Source organism: Hyperolius riggenbachi, unplaced genomic scaffold (assembly GCF_040937935.1).
Source record: "Hyperolius riggenbachi isolate aHypRig1 unplaced genomic scaffold, aHypRig1.pri scaffold_117, whole genome shotgun sequence".
Classification (NCBI taxonomy): domain Eukaryota; kingdom Metazoa; phylum Chordata; class Amphibia; order Anura; family Hyperoliidae; genus Hyperolius; species Hyperolius riggenbachi.
Genome location: NW_027152342.1, coordinates 418,660 through 440,289, shown reverse-complemented (window position 1 = coordinate 440,289; position 21,630 = coordinate 418,660). Strand labels below are relative to the sequence as shown.

The 21,630-nt window shown below is 48.5% G+C and overlaps 1 protein-coding gene across 9 annotated transcripts in view; it reads right to left on the bottom strand.

Annotated features, from left to right (window-relative positions):
* LOC137543610 (coagulation factor XIII B chain-like) overlaps positions 1–21,630 on the bottom strand; it is a 214,306-nt gene that overhangs the window by 35,599 nt on the left and 157,077 nt on the right. For 8 of the 9 annotated variants that reach the window (XM_068264713.1, XM_068264719.1, XM_068264715.1 and 5 more), the window contains one exon: positions 11,198–11,314. The exons of the other annotated variant lie outside the window; for it this stretch is intronic. In XM_068264713.1, coding sequence (XP_068120814.1) covers positions 11,198–11,314 — 117 coding nt within the window. The remainder of the gene's footprint in view (positions 1–11,197; positions 11,315–21,630) is intronic. 9 annotated transcript variants of the gene reach the window in all.

The window sequence follows — 21,630 nt, the reverse complement described above, 5'->3', positions numbered from 1 at the left end:
TGCATCCATAAAATTTCAGAGTGTGCTCTGACCTGGATCAGTGTGATGGTGCAGCAATGAAGGAAGAGAGAGGTCCGCACTGCTCAAGTGAACTTTATTGCTTACTGATGAGATACAAACACAATATTGCACCTACTGGTGGCAGCAATCCAACAGCATGGGTGGGTGCACAGTGCTAGAGTCTATCAGTTAAGTGAATGGTTTTCAAACTTTTTTGGGTAAGGGGCCCTTGGTGGCTTTTCACCCCAAAATGCCGTTATGATCCTTATTAGGCAGCACCCCAATCCAAATAGTCAATGATCACCACGGTAGACAGCATCCCCCACTCCAATTAGTCAGTGAGGCAGCAGTCCCTCTATTATGCAGCATCCCCTTGAATGAACATAAGAAAAGAGTCAATTTTCTAGCGCACATAGACATTTCCCCACATGGGGACTGCAGTTAGTAACACCCCCTTTAATTATGCAGCATCACCTCAGCACCAACTCTAGAGTGTAAGTGACCCCCATTAGCTGGACAAACATTTCCTTACCTATCCAGGCCAAGGAACACTGATTCATCATTCCACCTCAATTCCTCTGTTGTCCAACTAAAGGCTAACTGTCAGGTAATGCAACCGCATTGTATATCAATGTGGGGTTATGTTACCTCATGGGAACGCACAAAGGATGGGGGTGAATGCTGAGGCACCCCTGGTAGGAGCTCGAGGTGCACCAGGGTGCTGCAGCTCCCAGTTTGAGAACCCCTGACTGAGGCTCTAGACTCTTGCACTCTGAACTAGAGTGGGGCCGAACCTCCGAATTTAGGTTCGCGAACCAGGTTCGCGAACTTCCGCGTAAGGTTCGGTTCGCGGAAAAGTTCGCGAACCGCAATAGACTTCAATGGGGATGCGAACTTTGAAAAAAAAAAAATTATGCTGGCCACAAAAGTGATGGAAAAGATGTTTCAAGGGGTCTAACACCTGGACCCCCAGGTGGAGGAGTGGGATACATGCCAAAAGTCCCCGGGAAAAATCTGGATTTGACGCAAAACAGCGTTTTAAGGGCAGAAATCACATTGAATGCTAAATGACAGGCCTAAAGTGCTTTAAAACATCTTGCATGTGTATACATCAATCAGGTAGTGTAATTAGAGTAATGCTTCACACTGACACACCAAACTCACCGTGTAATGCACCGCAAACAGCTGTTTGTGTAGTGACGGCCGTGCTGGACTGGTGCGCACCATGGCGAGAGTGCAGGTTTTGGTGGCTTTACAGCCCATATGGTCGCCTGGCTGATGTAGCTGAATGACAGAACAGTGACTGTCCAGCTGATCAAATTTGGTCTGACCACAATGAGGCAACGACCTTATTATCGTGGGTGTGCCCCCGAGACACTCATCTAGGCGCCGGTCATTGCTTCATTGTGATACGCAAGACCCTTCACCACGGGAAGGTAATGATCACGAAGGGGAATGGGCGCATGTACATGCCTTTTCTTTTGTTGTTGCAGCTGCCCGCAGTGCAGCCAGAAAAATTAGGCAGTCATGTACACGCACCAGAAAAATTATTACAGCGGCCGCTGCTAGCAGCGGCCTAAAAAATTCAGCAATCCGCCTGGAGTCCCGGACCCTGTTGGTGGTGGCGGAGAAGGTAGTCAAGCAGCCTGCAGGCAGACATGCTGTGTGGAGGGACTGGGAGCGACTTAGTCTTCTTGGGGCAGGCCAGACAGCCAGTCACACGGCGTGCAGGCAGAGATGCTGTGTGTGCGGGGACTGACTTAGTCTTGGGGCGGGCAGCAGCCCTCCGGGATCCATGCCTCTTTCATTTTGATAAAGGTGAGGTACTTAACAGTTTTGTGACTTAGGCGACTTCTCTTCTCAGTGACAATGCTTCCAGCTGCGCTGAAGGTCCTTTCTGACAGGACGCTTGCGGCAGGGCAGGAGAGAAGTTGGATGGCAAATTGGGACAGCTCTGGCCACAGGTCAAACCTGCGCACCCAGTAGTTCAAGGGTTCCTCATCGCTGTTCACAGCAGTGTCTACATCCACACTTAAGGCCAGGTAGTCGGCTACCTGCCGTTCCAGGCGTTGGTGGAGGGTGGATCCGGAAGGGCTACGGCGAGGCGTTGGACTAAAGAACGTCCACATGTCCGACATCACCATGAGATCGCTGGAGCGTCCTGTCTTTGACTGCGTGGACACGGGAGGAGGATTAGTGGCAGTGGTACCTTGCTGGCGTTGTGCTGTCACATCACCCTTAAAGGCATTGTAAAGCATAGTTCACAGCTTGTTCTGCATGTGCTGCATCCTTTCCACCTTCAGGTGAGTTGGTAACAGGTCCGCCACTTTGTGCCTGTACCGAGGGTCTAGTAGTGAGGCCACCCAGTACAGCTCATTCCCCTTGAGGTTTTTTATACGGGGGTCCCTCAACAGGCAGGACAGCATAAAAGACGACATCTGCACAAAGTCGGATGTAGATGTACCATCCATCTCCTCTTGCTCTTCCTCAGTGACGTCACGTAAGTCAACCTCCTCCCCCCAGCCGCGAACAATATCACGGGAAGGTTGAGCAGCACAAGCCCCCTGCGACGCCTGCTGCGGTTGTTCTCCTGCCGCCGTCCCCTCCTCCTCCTCCCCCAAAGAAACACCTTGCTCATCATCCTCTGAGTCTGACTCGTCTTCTGCACACGACTTCTCTTCTTCCTCCTCCTCCCCCCTCTGTGCTGCCGCAGGTGTTGAGGAAACAGCTGGGTCTGATGAAAATTGGTCCCATGCCTGTTCCTGCCGTAACTGTTCCTGGTCACGCTCATTCGCAGCTTCATCCGCCACTCTACGAACAGCACGCTCCAAGAAGTAAGCGTAGGGAATCAAGTCGCTGATGGTGCCTTCACTGCGGCTCACCAGGTTGGTCACCTCCTCAAACGGCCGCATGAGCCTGCATGCATTTCTCATCAGTGTCCAGTTGTCGGGCCAGAACATCCCCATCTTCCCAGACTGTTTCATTCTACTGTAGTTGTAGAGGTACTGGGTGACGGCTTTCTTCTGTTCTAGCAGGCGGGAGAACATGAGCAGGGTCGAATTCCAGCGAGTCGGGCTATCGCAAATCAGGCGTCTCACCGGCAAGTTGTTTTTCCGCTGAATTTCCGCAAAGCGTGCCTTGGCTGTGTAAGACCGCCTCAAATGCCCACAGAACATCCTGGCCTGCTTCAGGACATCCGCTAAGCCAGGGTACTTTGACACAAATCTTTGTCAGTTTCCCCATATGCGAAGCGGCAAGCAGATTGCTGCCGTTGTCGCACACCACGTTGCCTATCTCCAGGTGGTGCGGGGTCAGCCACTCATCCACCTGTTTCTTAAGAGCAGCCAGGAGAGCTGCTCCAGTGTGACTCTCCGCTTTGAGGCAAGACATGTCTAAGATGGCGTGACACCGTCGTACCTGGCATGCAGCATAGGCCCTGCGGAGCTGGGGCTGTGTAGCTGGAGAGGAGAACTGCCACTCAGCCAAGGAGGAGGAGGACAGCGAAGAGCATGTAGCAGGAGGAGAGGAGGTGGCAGGAGGCCTACCTGCAAGCCGTGGAGGTGTCACAATTTGGTCCGCTGCGCCCTGCTTGCCATCGTTCACCAGGTTGACCCAATGGGCTGTGTACGTAATGTAGCGGCCCTGCCCGTGCTTGGCAGACTAGGCATCCGTGGTCAGGTGTACCCTTGACCCAACGCTCTTCGCAAGAGATGACACCACTTGCCTCTCAACTTCACGGTGCAGTTGGGGTATGGCCTTTCTAGAAAAATAAGTGCGGCCTGGCATCTTCCACTGCGATGTCCCGATGACCACAAATTTACGGAAGGCCTCAGAGTCCACCAGCCGGTATACAGTGGCAGGTTCACTGAACAGAACAGGTATACAGTGGCGGGTTCACTGAACACAACAGGTATACAGTGGCGGGTTCACTGAACACAACAGGTATGCAGTGGCGGGTTAACTGAACAGAACAGGTATGCAGTGGCGGGTTCACTGAACAGAACAGGTATGCAGTGGCGTGTTCACTGAACAGAACAGGTATGCAGTGGTGGGTTCACAGAACAGGTATGCAGTGGCAGGTTCACAGAACAGGTATACAGTGGCGGGTTCACTGAACACAACAGGTATGCAGTGGCGGGTTCACAGAACAGGTATGCAGTGGCGGGTTCACTTAACAGAACAGGTATACAGTGGCAGGTTCACTGAACAGAACAGGTATACAGTGGCGGGTTCACTGAACACAACAGGTATGCAGTGGCGGGTTAACTGAACAGGTATACAGTGGTGGGTTCACTGAACAGAACAGGTATGCAGTGGCGGGTTCACTGAACAGAACAGGTATGCAGTGACGGGTTCACTGAACAGAACAGGTATGCAGTGATGGGTTCACAGAACAGTTATGCAGTGGCAGGTTCACAGAACAGGTATACAGTGGCGGGTTCACTGAACAGAACAGGTATATAGTGGCAGGTTCACTGAACAGAACAGGTATACAGTGGCGGGTTCACTGAACACAACACTTATGCAGTGGCGGGTTCACTGAACAGAACAGGTATGCAGTGGTGGGTTCACTGAACAGGAATACAGTGGCGGGTTCACTGAACAGAACAGGTATGCAGTGGCGGGTGCACTGAACAGAACAGGTATACAGTGGCAGGTTCACTGAACAGAACAGGTATGCAGTGGCAGGTTCACTGAACAGTATGCAGTGGTGGGTTCACTGAACAGGTATGCAGTGGTGGGTTCACTGAACAGGTATGCAGTGGCAGGTTCACTGAACAGGTATACAGTGGCGGGTTCACTGAACAGAACAGGTATGCAGTGGCGGGTTCACTGAACAGAACAGGTATGCAGTGGTGGGTTCACAGAACAGGTATGCAGTGGCAGGTTCACAGAACAGGTATACAGTGGCGGGTTCACTGAACAGAACAGGTATACAGTGGCAGGTTCACTGAACAGAACAGGTATACAGTGGCAGGTTCACTGAACACAACAGGTATGCAGTGGCGGGTTCACTGAACAGAACAGGTATGCAGTGGTGGGTTCACTGAACAGGAATACAGTGGCGGGTTCACTGAACAGAACAGGTATGCAGTGACGGGTTCACTGAACAGAACAGGTATACAGTGGCAGGTTCACTGAACAAAACAGGTATGCAGTGGCAGGTTCACTGAACAAGTATGCAGTGGTGGGTTCACTGAACAGGTATGCAATGGTGGGTTCACTGAACAGGTATGCAGTGGCAGGTTCACTGAACAGGTATACAGTGGCGGGTTCACTGAACAGAACAGGTATGCAGTGGCAGGTTCACTGAACAGGTATACAGTGGCGGGTTCACTGAACAGAACAGGTATACAGTGGCAGGTTCACTGAACAGAACAGGTATACAGCGGCGGGTTCACTGAACAGAACAGGTATGCAGTTGCGGGTTCACTGAACAGTACAGGTATGCAGTGGCAGGTTCACTGAACAGGTATGCAGTGGTGGGTTCACTGAACAGGTATGCAGTGGTGAGTTTACTGAACAGGCATGCAGTGGTGGGTTCACTGAGCAGGTATGCAGTGGTGGGTTCACAGAACAGGTATGCAGTGGCAGGTTCACTGAACAGGAATACAGTGGCGGGTTCACTGAACAGAACAGGTATGCAGTGGCGGGTTCACTGAACAGAACAGGTATACAGTGGCAGGTTCACTGAACAGAACAGGTATGCAGTGGCAGGTTCACTGAACAGGTATGCAGTGGTGGGTTCACTGAACAGGTATGCAGTGGTGGGTTCACTGAACAGGTATGCAGTGGCAGGTTCACTGAACAGGTATACAGTGGCGTGTTCACTGAACAGAACAGGTATGCAGTGGCGGGTTCACTGAACAGAACAGGTATGCAGTGGTGGGTTCACAGAACAGGTATGCAGTGGCAGGTTCACAGAACAGGTATACAGTGGCGGGTTCACTGAACAGAACAGGTATACAGTGGCAGGTTCACTGAACAGAACAGGTATACAGTGGCAGGTTCACTGAACACAACAGGTATGCAGTGGCGGGTTCACTGAACAGAACAGGTATGCAGTGGTGGGTTCACTGAACAGGAATACAGTGGCGGGTTCACTGAACAGAACAGGTATGCAGTGACGGGTTCACTGAACAGAACAGGTATACAGTGGCAGGTTCACTGAACAAAACAGGTATGCAGTGGCAGGTTCACTGAACAAGTATGCAGTGGTGGGTTCACTGAACAGGTATGCAATGGTGGGTTCACTGAACAGGTATGCAGTGGCAGGTTCACTGAACAGGTATACAGTGGCGGGTTCACTGAACAGAACAGGTATGCAGTGGCAGGTTCACTGAACAGGTATACAGTGGCGGGTTCACTGAACAGAACAGGTATACAGTGGCAGGTTCACTGAACAGAACAGGTATACAGCGGCGGGTTCACTGAACAGAACAGGTATGCAGTTGCGGGTTCACTGAACAGTACAGGTATGCAGTGGCAGGTTCACTGAACAGGTATGCAGTGGCAGGTTCACTGAACAGGTATGCAGTGGTGGGTTCACTGAACAGGTATGCAGTGGTGAGTTTACTGAACAGGCATACAGTGGTGGGTTCACTGAGCAGGTATGCAGTGGTGGGTTCACAGAACAGGTATGCAGTGGCAGGTTCACTGAACAGGTATGCAGTGGTGGGTTCACTGAACAGGTATGTAGTGGTGGGTTCACTGAACAGGTATGCAGTGGTGGGTTCACTGAACTGGTATGCAGTGGCGGGTTCACTGAACAGGTATACAGTGGTGGGTTCACTGAACAGAACAGGTATGCAGTGGCGGGTTCACTGAACAGAACAGCTATGCAGTGGTGGGTTCACTGAACAGGTATGCAGTGGTGGGTTCACTGAACAGGTATGCAGTGGTGGGTTCACTGAACAGGTATGCAGTGGCGGGTTCACTGAACAGGTATACAGTGGTGGGTTCACTGAACAGAACAGGTATACAGTGGCAGGTTCACTGAACAGAACAGGTATACAGTGGCGGGTTCACTGAACACAACAGGTATGCAGTGGCGGGTTCACTGAACAGAACAGGTATGCAGTGGTGGGTTCACTGAACAGGAATACAGTGGCGGGTTTACTGAACAGAACAGGTATGCAGTGGCGGGTTCACTGAACAGAACAGGTATACAGTGGTAGGTTCACTGAACAGAACAGGTATGCAGTGGCAGGTTCACTGAACAGGTATGCAGTGGTGGGTTCACTGAACAGGTATGCAGTGGTAGGTTCAATGAACAGGTATGCAGTGGCAGGTTCACTGAACAGGTATACAGTGGCGTGTTCACTGAACAGGTAAACAGTGGCGGGTTCACTGAACAGAACAGGTATGCAGTGGCAGGTTCACTGAACAGGTATACAGTGGCGGGTTCACTGAACAGAACAGGTATACAGTGGCAGGTTCACTGAACAGAACAGGTATGCAGTGGCGGGTTTACTGAACAGTACAGGTATGCAGTGGCAGGTTCACTGAACAGGTATGCAGTGGTGGGTTCACTGAACAGGTATGCAGTGGTGGGTTCACTGAACATGTATGCAGGGGTGGGTTCACTGAGCAGGTATGCAGTGGTGGATTCACAGAACAGGTATGCAGTGGCAGGTTCACTGAACAGGTATGCAGTGGTGGGTTCACTGAACAGGTATGCAGTGGTGGGTTCACTGAACAGGTATGCAGTGGTGGGTTCACTGAACAGGTATGCAGTGGTGGGTTCACTGAACAGGTATGCAGTGGTGGGTTCACTGAACAGGTATGCAGTGGTGGGTTCACAGTACAGGTATGCAGTGGTGGGTTCACAGAACAGGTATGCAGTGTCAGGTTCACTGAACAGGTATGCAGGTATCCAGTGGGTTCACTGAACAGAACAGGTATGGTGGGCTCACTGAACAGAACAGGTATGCAGCCAGGAACAAGCTAAGCCTAACTAATGTTTCCCTATGAGAGACAGTCTGCAGCAGCTCGCCCTACTCTCACTAACGCAGGCACACGAGTGAGCGTAATGGCCGCTGCTGCCTGCCTTGTATTAGGGGGGAGTGGCTCCAGGGGCTAGTGTAGCCTAATTGGCTACACTGGGCCTGCTGACTGTGATGTAGAGGGTCAAAGTTGACCCTCATGGTGCATTATGGGGCGAACCGAACTTCCGCAAAACTTCGCCTGCGGGACGTAAATGCGAACCACTGAAGTTTGCATGGAACCATTCGCAGGCGAACCGTTCAGCCCAACTCTACTCTGAACCTACCCACGCTCTTGGATTGCTGGTATGTGCAATATTGTATTTGTATCTCTGCATCGTTAAGCAGTAAAGTTCAATTGAGCAGTGCTGGCCTCTTGGTCTACTGTGGACTGTGGCTTGTGCCTTCTACCATTGAAAGCAAAATATACAACCTTGTAATGTCGGTTGATTGGAGATGTTAAGCCCCTTTTATTGCTTTGGGTGATAGTTACTACAAGAATATAGAAGGCCTGTATACCTCCGGGGTGAAGTCTTACAGACTGTATATTGTATTGCACTGTATTTGAAGATCTGCACTGAATTGTGCTATAATTCTAGAGACTTTGGACATTGTCTATCCTCAGCTGCAATCAATTGTATAGTCCCCACTGGCACTAATAGAGTTTCTTTTATCTTAATTAGACACTACTGAAGTCAAATAGACCAGCTGGGCTGCCAGGCAACTGGTATTGTTTAAATGGAAATAAATGGCAGCATCCATATACCTCTCACTTCAGGTTCCCTTTAATCCATCTCTGGCCTGAAGGTACCAAAGTACCAAGTACCAAAAGTAGCTGGCGGCGGGAGAACGGAGGATCATGGAGGACTGGCGTGGGACAGGAAGGCTGCAAGGGGCTGGCAGAAGCCCCAAAGTAAGTAAAACACTTTTTTTTATTTTAGTTCCACTTTAAGTTGCCAAGGCTGTGCATGTATATGGAAAAGAGGAGGGGGTCAGGGACAGATCCTTGAGAAACCCCCACAGACAAAGGATGAGGAGAAGAGATCTGATCTGAGTAAAAGACTGTGAAAGACCCTCCAGCAAGATAGGAAGATAACCAGGAGAGAGCAAGGCCCTTTATGCCTACAGATTAAAGTATCTGTAAGAGTAAGGTGTGGTCAACAGAATCAAATGCTGATGACAAATCAAGAAGGATGAGTATGGAAAAATGACCTTTGGATCATTGGCCACTTTAGCAATATCTGTTTCTGTAGAGTCGTTAGAGCAAAAGCTCTTTGCATGTGATTATTTAAAGGATACCTGAAGTGACATGTGACATGATGAGATAAACATGTGTATGTACAGTGCCTAGCTTTTTTATGAAGCCGCACTCTCTGGCTCTTCATCAATCAAAGTTGACTAGGCATGCTGTGAGTTTATCCCGGACACCCAGGGGCGTAGCAATAGGGGTTGCAGCGGCAGCGACCGCATCGGGGCCCTTGGGCCAGAGGGGCCCCGCAGGACGCTCCCTCAACTACAGTATTAGCTCTCTATTGGTCCTGTGCTCATAATAATCATTTCTATAGATACATTGAATAGTGGTAATCAATAACACACTGTTCCCCATCCCCTTCTTGCACCTCTGACACTGTGGTTGCCATTGGCAGGTTTTGGTGCGCCGTATCCATTGTTATGTATAGAGTGCTTGGTGGGGCCCCATTGTAAAACTTGCATCGGGGCCCACAGCTCCTTAGCTACGCCACTGTGGACACCATAGGATATTCAGTACAAGAAGAAAACGTAATGCTCCGCACCGCCTTAGGGAAAGTATCTTCGTTTATTTAATAAAAAACATACAAAATTAAAATTTGTATGTTTTTTATTAAATAAACAAAGATACTTTTCCTAAGGCGGTGCGGAGCATTACGTTTTCTTTATGTACAGTGCCGAGGACACAAATAACTATGCAGTGTTCCTTTTTTTCTTTTTCTGTCTGAAAGAGTTAAATATCAGGTATGTAAGTGGCTGACTCAGTCCTGCCTCAGACAGGAAGTGACTACAGCGTGACGCTCACTAATAAGAAATTCCAACTATAAAACACTTTCCTATTAGATAATGGCTTCTGATAGCAAGAAAGAGATAAAAAGGGGTATTTCTTATCAGTGAGGGTCACACTGTAGTCACTTCCTGTCTGAGTCAGGACTGAGTCAGCTACTTACATACCTGTTACTTAACTCTTTTAGGCAGAGAAAGAAAAAAAGTAACACAGCATAGTTATTTGAGTGCTAGGCACTGTACATACCCATGCCTATCTTATCATGTTACATGTCACTTCGGGTATCCTTTAAAGCGGACCCAAACCAAACATTTTTTTTTTAAATTAAAAATATTTAGTTGCACAACTCTGACACATACAAAGATAAATAAACTCTCCTTCAAGCCTATGAGCATTTCTGTGCATGCTTTTCACCCTTCTCTTTTCATAACTAGGATTATACTGGTGGCAGCCATTAGCAATTCCTCCATTGCCGGACACCATCTACTCCACCAGTTTGCCGGAAAAATCCCGGCAATTTGAAAAGAAGGGAGGGGTTCCTCCAATAAATGTAAAATATTTTATATTTGTCATCATGCAGCTGAAAAAAGGCTGCTATTTATTATTATAATTTAGAAAATATATTTTATTTCTGAAGTCTTGTATTTTTAATTTGGGTCCACTTTAAGCAATAACCACATACATATAATCTTTTCTTTTCCATCATTGCTCCCACTGACACTCTAATTTCCTCATCAGTCCCATCAGGGGCATAACTACAGGTGAGCAGGCCCTACAACTGCAGGGGGAGCCCAGAGCTGTGAGGGGCCCTGACTACTAACGTGCTCTTCCTCCATCAATCCAATCAGGTATTACTGTGGCTACACTTATTATGGGTGTAAAGTTTATGATGACCACACATTTTTATGACCTTCGCAAAATGATTCCCCAGGCTATGATGGTCACCAAGGGGAGGAAAGGGAAGGGGGAGCGCCATCAAAGTTTTGCTGGTGGGCCCCATGATCTGTAGTCACGTCCCTGAGTTCCATCACCTCTCTTGTCCCTCTCCTGCTGCCCCCCCCCCCCCCCCCCCAGTCCCCACTCTAATGAGTCACACAGTGAGCAGTAATGTGTAGATTATTTCTCTTACAGTATTTTTTTGGATTCATGGAAAGGCTCAAGCTATTTAAACACCCACCGCAATTTCTTTCATCTGAGTTGTCCCCACAGTCATTATCACCATCGCAGTGCCATTGTCTGGAAATGCATCTCCGGTTATCACATTGGAAAAATGTTTTAGGGCACTTCTGAGGTCCTGCAAGAAACATCAGACATGAAATATAAGGATAGATTCACCGATGTGTGCACCTGTCCCTATTCATCACCATGCATTGTCACGGAACAGCCGTGAGAAACGCAGGTGAATCTGGAAGATTCGCCATCGATTTTCTGATCGCTTCCTGGTTAGACTTGGGCAGCGATCAGAAAATGACATTCCTTCATGTAAAAGACAGTTTTTTTTTTTCTTTCCCTTGTACCAGCTGGCAGGAAGCCTGGTGCCTGTGACTTGGTAATTCGCCAGAGGTGTAAAACTCAAAGTTTGTCCAAGCTGATCTCACACTCAGATGTTAATTAACAAACCAGAAGTCTTTTCAGAGCCAAGGGAGCTAGTCCCAGCATGAAGGCAGACTTGGCGGAGCCATTCAGCCAGAGTAGGAAAGCATAGAGTTATGATCTTTGGCATGTTTTAGGAATACCATTCATAGGAGAGATGTGAAAGTTATATCATTCTGCTGGTCCAGATCTTGTGAATATTTTGATATTAAATTGGGGCCACTGACATAACCAGAACTCAAGGTATTCCACTATTTCATAACCGGGCATGCAAACGCGCCCAAGTTTGGTATCATATGAATTGGCATATTCTGAGGAATATGAATCTGTGATGGTCATGTGTGTGCGGAAAGCGTAAGCCGAGATATGACAAATGTCATATTTGGTGGGCATGGGAAACTCACCCAGGAGTTTAACCGCCCCTGTCCAGCCCCTGGGCTGGACCTGAGACTCCACCCAAAGATGTACATTATTCAAAAGTGCCTGCGAGGGACTCCTCCCTGATTCCTCCACATTCCACCTTCATGGGAGCACCCCTGCGTGGGCTGGCTGTTGACCTACCCAACCTACTGCCCGTTGTCAGCAGTCCTGGCAGACGTCACATCCGAACGCAGTGGCGCAAATGCCTTGTCCAGAACGGTCCATGTTGGGTCAAGCCTGATGGTAGCGGACAGCGACCTGTCCAGGTGAACTGAGCCACAGGCTCCAATAAGTTCTCCCGCCGTACCGGCAGCTCTAGACCATATATCGCAGATTAGCGGCAACGCCACACATCTTGTAGATGCATGTCTATATGCCTTTACCCCAGGAAGGGCTGTCACGGAACAGCCGTGAAAACGCAGGTGAATCTGGAAGATTCGCCGTCGATTTTCTGATTGCTTCCTGGTTAGACTATTCAAAAGTGCCTGCGAGGGACTCCTCCCTCATTCCTCCACATTCCACATTCATGGGAGCAATGCATCATGGGAGTTACTTTTGAATAATGTACATCTTTGGGTGGAGTCTCAGGTCCAGCCCAAGGGCTGGACAGGGGCGGTTAATCTCCTGGGTGGGCACAGACAGCTCAGCTTGATAAAGGGGCGGCTGCCCTGAAACGTTGCTATATGCTGTCAAGCTGATTTAGGCCAATAAAAGAGCATTAATACATTGGATGGTGCCAGTTCATTAGCTTTCTGCTACAAGAGATCCAGAGTGCAGCTGGTTTGACCGAGGCACATCCACAGGTGATATAGAGGAGTGCTCCACTACTATCCTTATACAAACTCTAAAATTACTGAATTTTTTGTGGTATGCGTAGCTAGGAATGGGATGGAGGTGTGACTAGGGAAGTAGCAGAGGCGTGTCTGACATTGTCCCTCTTTCTCATCTCAAAAAGTTGGGAGGTATGCATCAGTTATCAAATAAATAGTGAAGCCTCTGTGGAAGGTTAAAATATGTCCCAGCAGGAAAATCAAAATCTATTAAGGTTTAATAAAGAGAATCAACACCTTCCGAAAAAAAGTCAGGCCCCTTTCCCACTAGCGTGATTTCATTGCATTGCATTACCCTTTTACATCCAGGGTTATGCTAAAGCAATGCAAGTCTATCGGACATTTCACACCTGGGGCTTGATTCACAAAACAGTGATAACAGAGTTATCACGCCAAAATGCTTTGCACGTGCAAAAGTGCGTGCAAGCCATTTTGTGTGAGTGTTGCACGTGCAAAGTTTTAGCGCTCATGCATTAACTTTTATGCTTACGCGCGATAAGTCCACTTTGCACATGAAAACTATGGCACTTCACATGCTAACCTATTAGAGTGTATGCTTAGCACACTTGTGCTAAGCTGGTTTGCATGCAAAACTTTACACATGCAAACTATTGACTTCACGCGGAGTCATTAGTTTGCGCACGTAAAGCTTTACACGCATGATATCATGTGCAAAGCAGCTTTGCATGGGCGGGCTAAGTGTTAGCACTCTTTTGTGAATCAAGCCCCTGATACGTTGCGATGAGATGAGTCGGAAGCATCCGATCTGATGCACGGGCATCAGCCTGTTATGGGACAAGCATGTGCGGTGATGTTAGTCTGTGGCAGTGGTAGGGAACCTATGGCTCGTGGGCCACATCTGGCTCACATACAAATCAGTAACTGTAGCATGCACAGTTACTCGCACTACCGCAAAACTAACTGCTGCTCCAATTGTCCCACTCTGCGCCCTGTCAGATCCAGTGACTTTGTAGGACGAGATTCCCACACTTTGATTGGCCCAATAGGTTGCCTGTCACTTGACAGGCAGCCTACTGGGACAAAGTGCTTGTACAAGCTGTTAGTCGGTATTTCTCCTTTCTGGCTCTCGGGGAAATTGCTGATGTTGCTGAAATCCACTGAAAACTTCCGCTGCCCAGTGGATCAACTGTATACACATCACCATGGCAACAGGGACCTGAGCCCGACTGTCCCAGTTTGAAACATACTGTATGGCTCTCGCAGAATTACATTTTAAAATATGTGGCATTTATGTCTCTCTCAGACAAAAAGGTTCCTGACCACTGGTCTATGGCAACACACATATTTTAAACTGTTTTGCAATGTGCATGCGTAGAAGCACATTTTTTTGGGACACTTGCTTACAATACGTATTTCCGCCACAGGAAGTTAGCAGTAGAAAGCCTCATTTAGTGTCTGAATTGCATGCATGAATTACATTAACGTGCAGTAGCGCAGGTATATCTACGAGGCTTATTTTTAGCGATCCGGTAGGATGTGATTATCTGAAAGCACTATAATTAAATCGATGGTTGCTGATGTGAGACCAGCCACAAGATTGGGCTTCGTGGTACATAAATTCAGGAGTTGAGGTGCATGGTGGGCAAGCTGGACTCACATTGTGCACACCATCCACCTCCACTCCTGGATAAATGTACCACATAGTTTGATTATTGCCTACTAGTGGGTGTTCGCCACTGTTCGGGTTCTGCAGAACATCACCCTGTTCGGGTGATGTTCGAGTTCGGCCGAACACCTGATGGTGTTCGGCCAAACCGTTCGGTCACATGGCCGAACTAAGAGCGCATGGCCGAACGTTCCACGAACGTTCGGCTAGCGCTGTGATTGGCCGAACGGGTCACGTGGTTCGGACCTGAACGCGCTCTGATTGGCCGAACGGTCACGTGGTTCGGGTAAATAAATACCCGAACCACGTCATATCTCCGCCATTTCTCTGTGGGTTTAGCTTTGGGTAGGCAGGCAGGGTAGTTCGCTCTCCAGCCACGCTAGCCAGGGTCCCCCCCAGTCATTGTGTGTCGCTGCTGGGAACAGTAGTACACCGCTCGCTCAGCCACACTATATATAGCATTGGTTACTGCCACTGTGTACCTCGCTCAGCCACACTATATATAGCATTGTGTTTACTGCCACCCTGTGTACACGGCTCAGCCAGACTATATAGCATTGTGTGTACTGCCACTGTGTACCTCGCTCAGCCACGCTATATATAGCATTGTGTTTACTGCCACTCTGTGTACACCGCTCAGCCAGACTATATAGCATTGTGTGTACTGCCACTGTGTACCTCGCTCAGCCACGCTATATATAGCATTGTGTTTACTGCCACTCTGTGTACACCGCTCAGCCAGACTATATAGCATTGTGTGTACTGCCACTCTGTGTACACGGCTCAGCCAGACTATATAGCATTGTGTGTACTGCCACTCTGTGTACACCGCTCAGCCAGACTATATAGCATTGTTTACTGCCACTCTGTGTACACCGCTCAGCCAGACTATATAGCATTGTTTACTGCCACTCTGTGTACACCGCTCAGCCAGACTATATAGCATTGTGTGTACTGCCACTCTGTGTACACCGCTCAGCCAGACTATGTAGCATTGCGTACTGTGCCAGTCAGTGTGTATATTGCTGGGATTAGTAATACTCCACTCACCGCCAACCACTATATGAGCTCACCATGAGTTCCTCAGAGACCTCCGCTGTGAGCAGCACTCCCAACAACAGCAACAGCCAACGCCCCACGCAAGCTATAACATCCACCCCAGCAGCCAGTGGTCAGCAGCAGCCCTCCCCGGAGGAGAACGTTGTGTCCATCGGTCCGTCGCCAGAGCGATTAATGAGGGCTGCCATTGAGGAGATGATGGGGCCTGATGTGGAGGAGGAGGTCTGGCTCAGGCCAGCATCCCAAGTTAATGTTGAGGACGATGAGGGGTCTGTGTCTGGGGATGTTGGGGTGGCAGAGGTGGTGGGTGGGTCAGACTCAGGAGAAGAGTTGTATGATGAGGATGATGATCGGGACCATCTGTATGTGCCTCAGAGTCCGACCCCGGAAAACATGTTGTATCGTGTGTTTAGGTACTAAAATCTGCGTTCCCACTTCCCAGTACTGCCCGCAGTGCCCGGGTCCACGGATCCATATAATTTTTTGGGCAGCACTATCAAACTGTGGTACTATGAGTGAGTTGCCATGGTCCTTCTGTGCTGCCTGTCACACTCACCGTCTGTCTGCAGATGGATTGTTCAACACAGCTATGCCATCTGACATGTAGTCCTGGACCTTGACCATCTTCTCCAGGCGATTGGTGTTGGAGGACGTGGAACTGCCCGATTGCTGTTCTGTGGGCTGCTGCATGGGTGTCAGAAAATGTTCCCACTCCAAGGACACTGCCAATACCATTCCCTTTTCGGCACTAGCAGCAGCTTGTGTTCTTTGCTGCCCTCCTGGTCCTCCTGGGTTTGCTGAAGTCAGTCTGTCGGCGTACAACTGGCTAGAGAAGGAGGAGGATGTCAATCTCCTCTCTAAAGTCTCCATCCTCAAGGGCCTGCTGGAATTGTTCCATTTTTGACCTGTCTGACAATTTCTTCAATCAGTTTTTTAACATTGTGTTTGTATAAACTGGGTATAAACCCAGTAATTGGTGTTGTCCAGATTCCAGAATAATGAATAATGATGAATAGTGAATAATGCGCGGGCCGCGTTCAATGCAGTCTAGCATGAATTGAGCCATGCGTGCCAGAGAGTCCTGCCAGACTCCTCAGTCTTCATGTTCTTGTGAGCGTTGTGATTGTTGTGATGCACCATATTCGTCACCAGCATCACTTTCTTCCTCTTCTGCTGTCCATAAATTGTGGAAGTCCAACGTGCACCGCTCTGTCCCTCGGCAGTGGGGGCATCCAATTCCTGCTCCAACTCCAGCTGTTCCTCGTCCTGTTCTTTGTCATAGCTGGGACCAGCGTTTCCTGAGGCAGGTTGCCTGATGTTGGTATCATCACACTGATCGTTTTCATCTTCAGAATCCCCCACTTGCATCATGCCAGCGGTTTTCCATCTTCAACATTGATTTCTTCAGTAAACACAGCAGTGGTATTGTAATGCTGACTGTAGAGTTGTCACTGCTCAGTCACGCAACGTGGATTGCTCAAAATTTTGGAGGACTTGGCAGAGATCCAACATGGTGGCCCAATCAGATCCACAGAAGCTTGGTAGCTAGCTGCTGGAATGCGCCTCGGCACTGCGCAAAATCGTGCTAGCATGTGCAGCGTAGAATTCCAGCGCATAGGGAGGGACATCACCCAGCGAGCGATGGTGCGCTAGATTGAAGCGCTCCTGCATCTCTTGGTGAGTCCTTCAGAAGCGGTACTGGACTTTTAACAATGTTTTTTTTTTTCCCTTCAACAGAAGATCTGCCACGTTGGAGTGAGGAGGACGCCGCCGACCCCGACACCAAGCTGAACCCCGGCGAACTCCAAGCAGAGGATCTTCAGGAACCCTCAATGCTTTGAGCAAGCTGAGGAGGATCAGCAGTCCCGACGAGACCTCTCCTCCTCATATGCGACTGAGTGCAGTGGAGCTCCCCAGAACAACCTCTCAGTTGTCACTTTGTCACTGGTCACTTTGTCACTTTGTCACTTTGTCATTTTGTCACTTTGTCACTTGTCACTTTGTCACTTGTCACTTTGTCACTTGTCACTTTGTCATTTTGTCACTTTGTCACTTTGTCACTTTTCACTTTTCACTTGTCACTTGGTCACTTGTCACTTGGTCACTTGGTCACTTGTCCAGATGATCTCGGTACACCTCCTGCGATTCAAATTCCTGCACACATTGCTCTGGGATTTGGGTGTGATAAATGATGCATGTAACTGGCCACCGGAGGCAATTAAGGCCTTCAAAACATTGAAAGCAGCTTTCTGTTCCGCCCCCATTTTGCGTCATGTTGAGTTGTTGATGTCATGTTCATCCTCGGCCTCGCCTTGCATTTCAGTGCGAGGTGCATTTTCCACAGAAAAAGGTTGTGAATCCGGGCACAACATTTGTGGCTGTTCCATTGACCTTTCACAGGTAGAAGATTGTGGGGGTGGGAATAGCTCCTCCGAATAGCCCATTGTGTCCTGAAAACTACTCATTGCATTGCTTTGCGCACACATTTTTTTGTCCTCATGCAAGGCCTGAGTTGCACCTGAAAGCGTGGCCTTCTCCTCCTGCGCCTCCTCCTGTTCCATCACGTCTGCTGCTGCTGGGTTAGCGTTGACGCCCGGTCCCTGTTTATTGAACCTCTTATCTTTATTACATTTATGACTGCATGGCGGTAAAAAGCATGCTATCCGCACGCTTCTTGTCCTCATGCAAGGCCTGGGTTGCTGTGTCTCAAAAAGCATGGCCTTCTCCTCCTGCGCCTGCTCCTGTTCCATCACGTGTGCTACTGCTGCTGGGTTAGCGTTACCGGTACCTTTTCCTGGAACCTCTTCTCTGTATTACATTTATGACTGCATGGCGACAAAAAGCATGTTACCTGTGCAAAGAAACATGACATTTTCCACATTTAAAAGACAGTTTTTCCTTTGAAACTTTACAATCAATTTTCTCAAAAACTATAAGCTCTTTTTCAAATATTTTTTTCCCTCTTGTACCCACTCCCAAGGTGCACATACCCTGCTAATTTGGGGTATGTAGCATGTAAGGAAGCTTTACAAAGCACGAAAGTTCGGGTCCCCATTGACTTCCATTATGTTCGGAGTTCGGCGCGAACACCCGAACATCGCGGCGATGTTCGGCGAACGTTCGCAAACCCGAACATCTAGGTGTTCGCCCAACACTATTGCCTACTCGCTTTGTTACACATGTTAAAGTTTTCCATAAAAAAAAGAAAACAAACGGAAGGTGCCCAATCTTTACTCTTTTTGTAATACGTTGCATCTTCTTTCTTACCCTCTAGCCCAGGTTTGAGGAACAGCTGTCATGGAGGACTACCACTTATGCGGTGAGGCCTTTCCATCTTTTTATGCTGATTTACTTTTATTACTCAACGGAGTGCTGCATAACGCTTCTTCGGTGACTGTTTAATTCAATATGCCTGCTAAGCGGGACCTCCCAGGTGCTCCTCCGAGACCCTTGATTATGATGGCCACACTTTTTTTATGACCTTTGCAAGATTTGCCCCCAGGCCGTGATGGTCACCAAGGGGAGGCAAGGGAAGGGATATTAACCGCCGATCGGTGGTGGGAAGGTGGCACCACCAGTACCGCCAGACTTAGCAGGGAATGCATGCATGCATGCGTGCATTTTCCCTGCCATGATGTAGAGTGGGGATCCATATTCAGCCTGCCAGCCGCGATCGGAGCTGGTAGGCTGTTGGAAAGAAAAAACTGTTATTATCATTTGTTCAGTGCTGCGATCTAGTGCAGCAATGTACAAGGGACAGCATTGTCACTTAGCTGTCCCCAGGAGTGGCTCACTATCTAATCCCTCTCATTTGATGCTGACGCCTAGGAGAAGTGATTGTAATGTAAGGATCTCGGGGTAGGGAGGGGGGAAAAAGAGATTTTTTATTTTTAAAAATAACTATTTAAATTAATAATAAAAAAAAATTCAGCATCAATCAGAGACCACCAACAAATTGCTCTATTTGTAGGAAGAAAAGGAGGTACAATTCATTTGGGTGGTAAGTGGTATGGCCAAGCAATAAATCGTTCAAACGGTGAAGGTCCGAACTGTAAAAATTTGCCTGGTCACTAGGGGGGTGTAAACCTATGGTACTCAAGTAGTTAAAGAGACAGTGAAGCTGAACAAAAAATGATATAATGAATAAATAATAGTACAGATAATAATTACTTGAACATTAGTAGAAAAGAAAATATACTCATATTTTTATTTTCAGTTATATAGTGTTTTTCTTATAACATTGCATCATTCTCTAATATTTGCAGTTTACACGCTACTCAGCATTCTAAATGATTTTACAGAGCAGGCCAGCAAACTTTTCAACTGTCCTCTGCAGAGAAAAAGAAAATACAGTGACTGACAGTTGAGATAACAAGCTTCAGAAGACAGAGCTATCTGCTACTTTGAAAGTCAAGTGGAACTCAATGGTTCTTTTGCATAGATAATGTCACGGTTGGCTTCAGCAAAATACAAAGCTCTGAATATTTGGTGATCTGCAGTATCACCAAATAATGCAGAGACTATATCTGATTATGCGGTGATCTGCAGAATCACCAACAATACAAATATAGTAATAGGAGGAAGTGACGTGAGCCTAGTCACACTTTATTGCACTAAGTGTAGTGATTGGTGCAAACAGTAAGTACTGGCAGAATTGGCAATACCTCACCAGAGGAGCTGGTGGGCACTGTCAGTACAGCGACAACCTCACTAGTGGCGAGGGCCCACTGGTGAGTAGAGTGGTCAGACAAATCTGGTCGGTAAAAGGCAGGCAGATACAGTACAGAATCGGAAGGCGGAGAAGAAACGGTTAACAGGCAGAGTTGGCAGCTAGATCAGATGGGCTAAAGTACAGAATCACAGACCAGAGGGATAGTCAAATAACGAGCCAGAGTCAAACACAGGTAAATAATACAATCAAATGAGGCTAACTAGAGATAGATGTATATTGCAAACGCTGCATATACATCTATCACAAGCAGGAACCTAACTAGGTCTGAGCGATAGCACCAAGTGTTCGCAACAACAGACAAGTTGTGAGTGACTCCTCAGCTCTTTTGAAGCTGAGGAGTCCCTGAAAGCACGCCCCCGCCGCCCAGTCAATCAGGAGAAGCCGGGGCCTCCAGTGACGTCAGCCGACCCTTCGGTCAGCTGACTCCTCTCCTCGCCGCATAAAGGTCCTGCAGCTGGGCGCGCGTAGCCCTAACCTTATGCGTGGCTGAAGGACCTGGTCACGAACCCTCCAGAGACCGAGCGGCAGGGACCTCCGCTACCTGAGATGTGGAAGCGGCGGCGGCCATGCCGCTCTCCGCCACGGCGGTGTCCCCGCCGAATGTTACAGTACCCCCCACTTGAGGAGTGGACTCCGGACACTTCTTACAGGGTTTCTCAGGATGTGTCTCATGAAATTTCCGCCTCAATTCCTCAGCATGCATACGATGACCCAGCACCCAGGATCTCTCCTCAGGCCCATACCCCCGCCAATGAACGAGGTACTGTAACGAACTACGTACCTAGAGAGAGTCCAAAATCCGCTCACTCTCGTACTCAGGTTCTCCATCAATCACCACAGGGGGGGGCGAGAGGAATCCTCATGCACAGCAGGTTTCAATAAAGACACATGAAAAGACTTCACCCTTTTCATACCAGATGGCAGTGCAATGACATAAGTTACTTCATTAATCTTTTTGGACACAGGGTACGGGCCAATAAACTTAGGGCCCAACTTTGCTGAGGGCTGTTTCAGTGCCAGATGTCGAGTTGAGACCCATACCATATCCCCTGGCAAAAAATCCCATTCTGCAGAACGCTTTCTGTCTGCTTGTCTTTTCTGGGTAATAAAAGCTTTCTCTAGATTTCCTTTGACTTTACTCCAGATCTCCTTCAAAGAACCCTGCCACTCCTCCAGGGCGGGAAACGGAGAAGATGCCACTGGCAACAGGGAGAACTTAGGAGATCTCCCCGAAACCACTTGGAAGGGTGAAAAGCCTGATGAAGTACTCTTCAAGTTGTTGTGGGCAAATTCTGCGAACGGCAAGACTTTTGCCCAATCCAGCCACGTAACACTTAAGAAATTGTTCC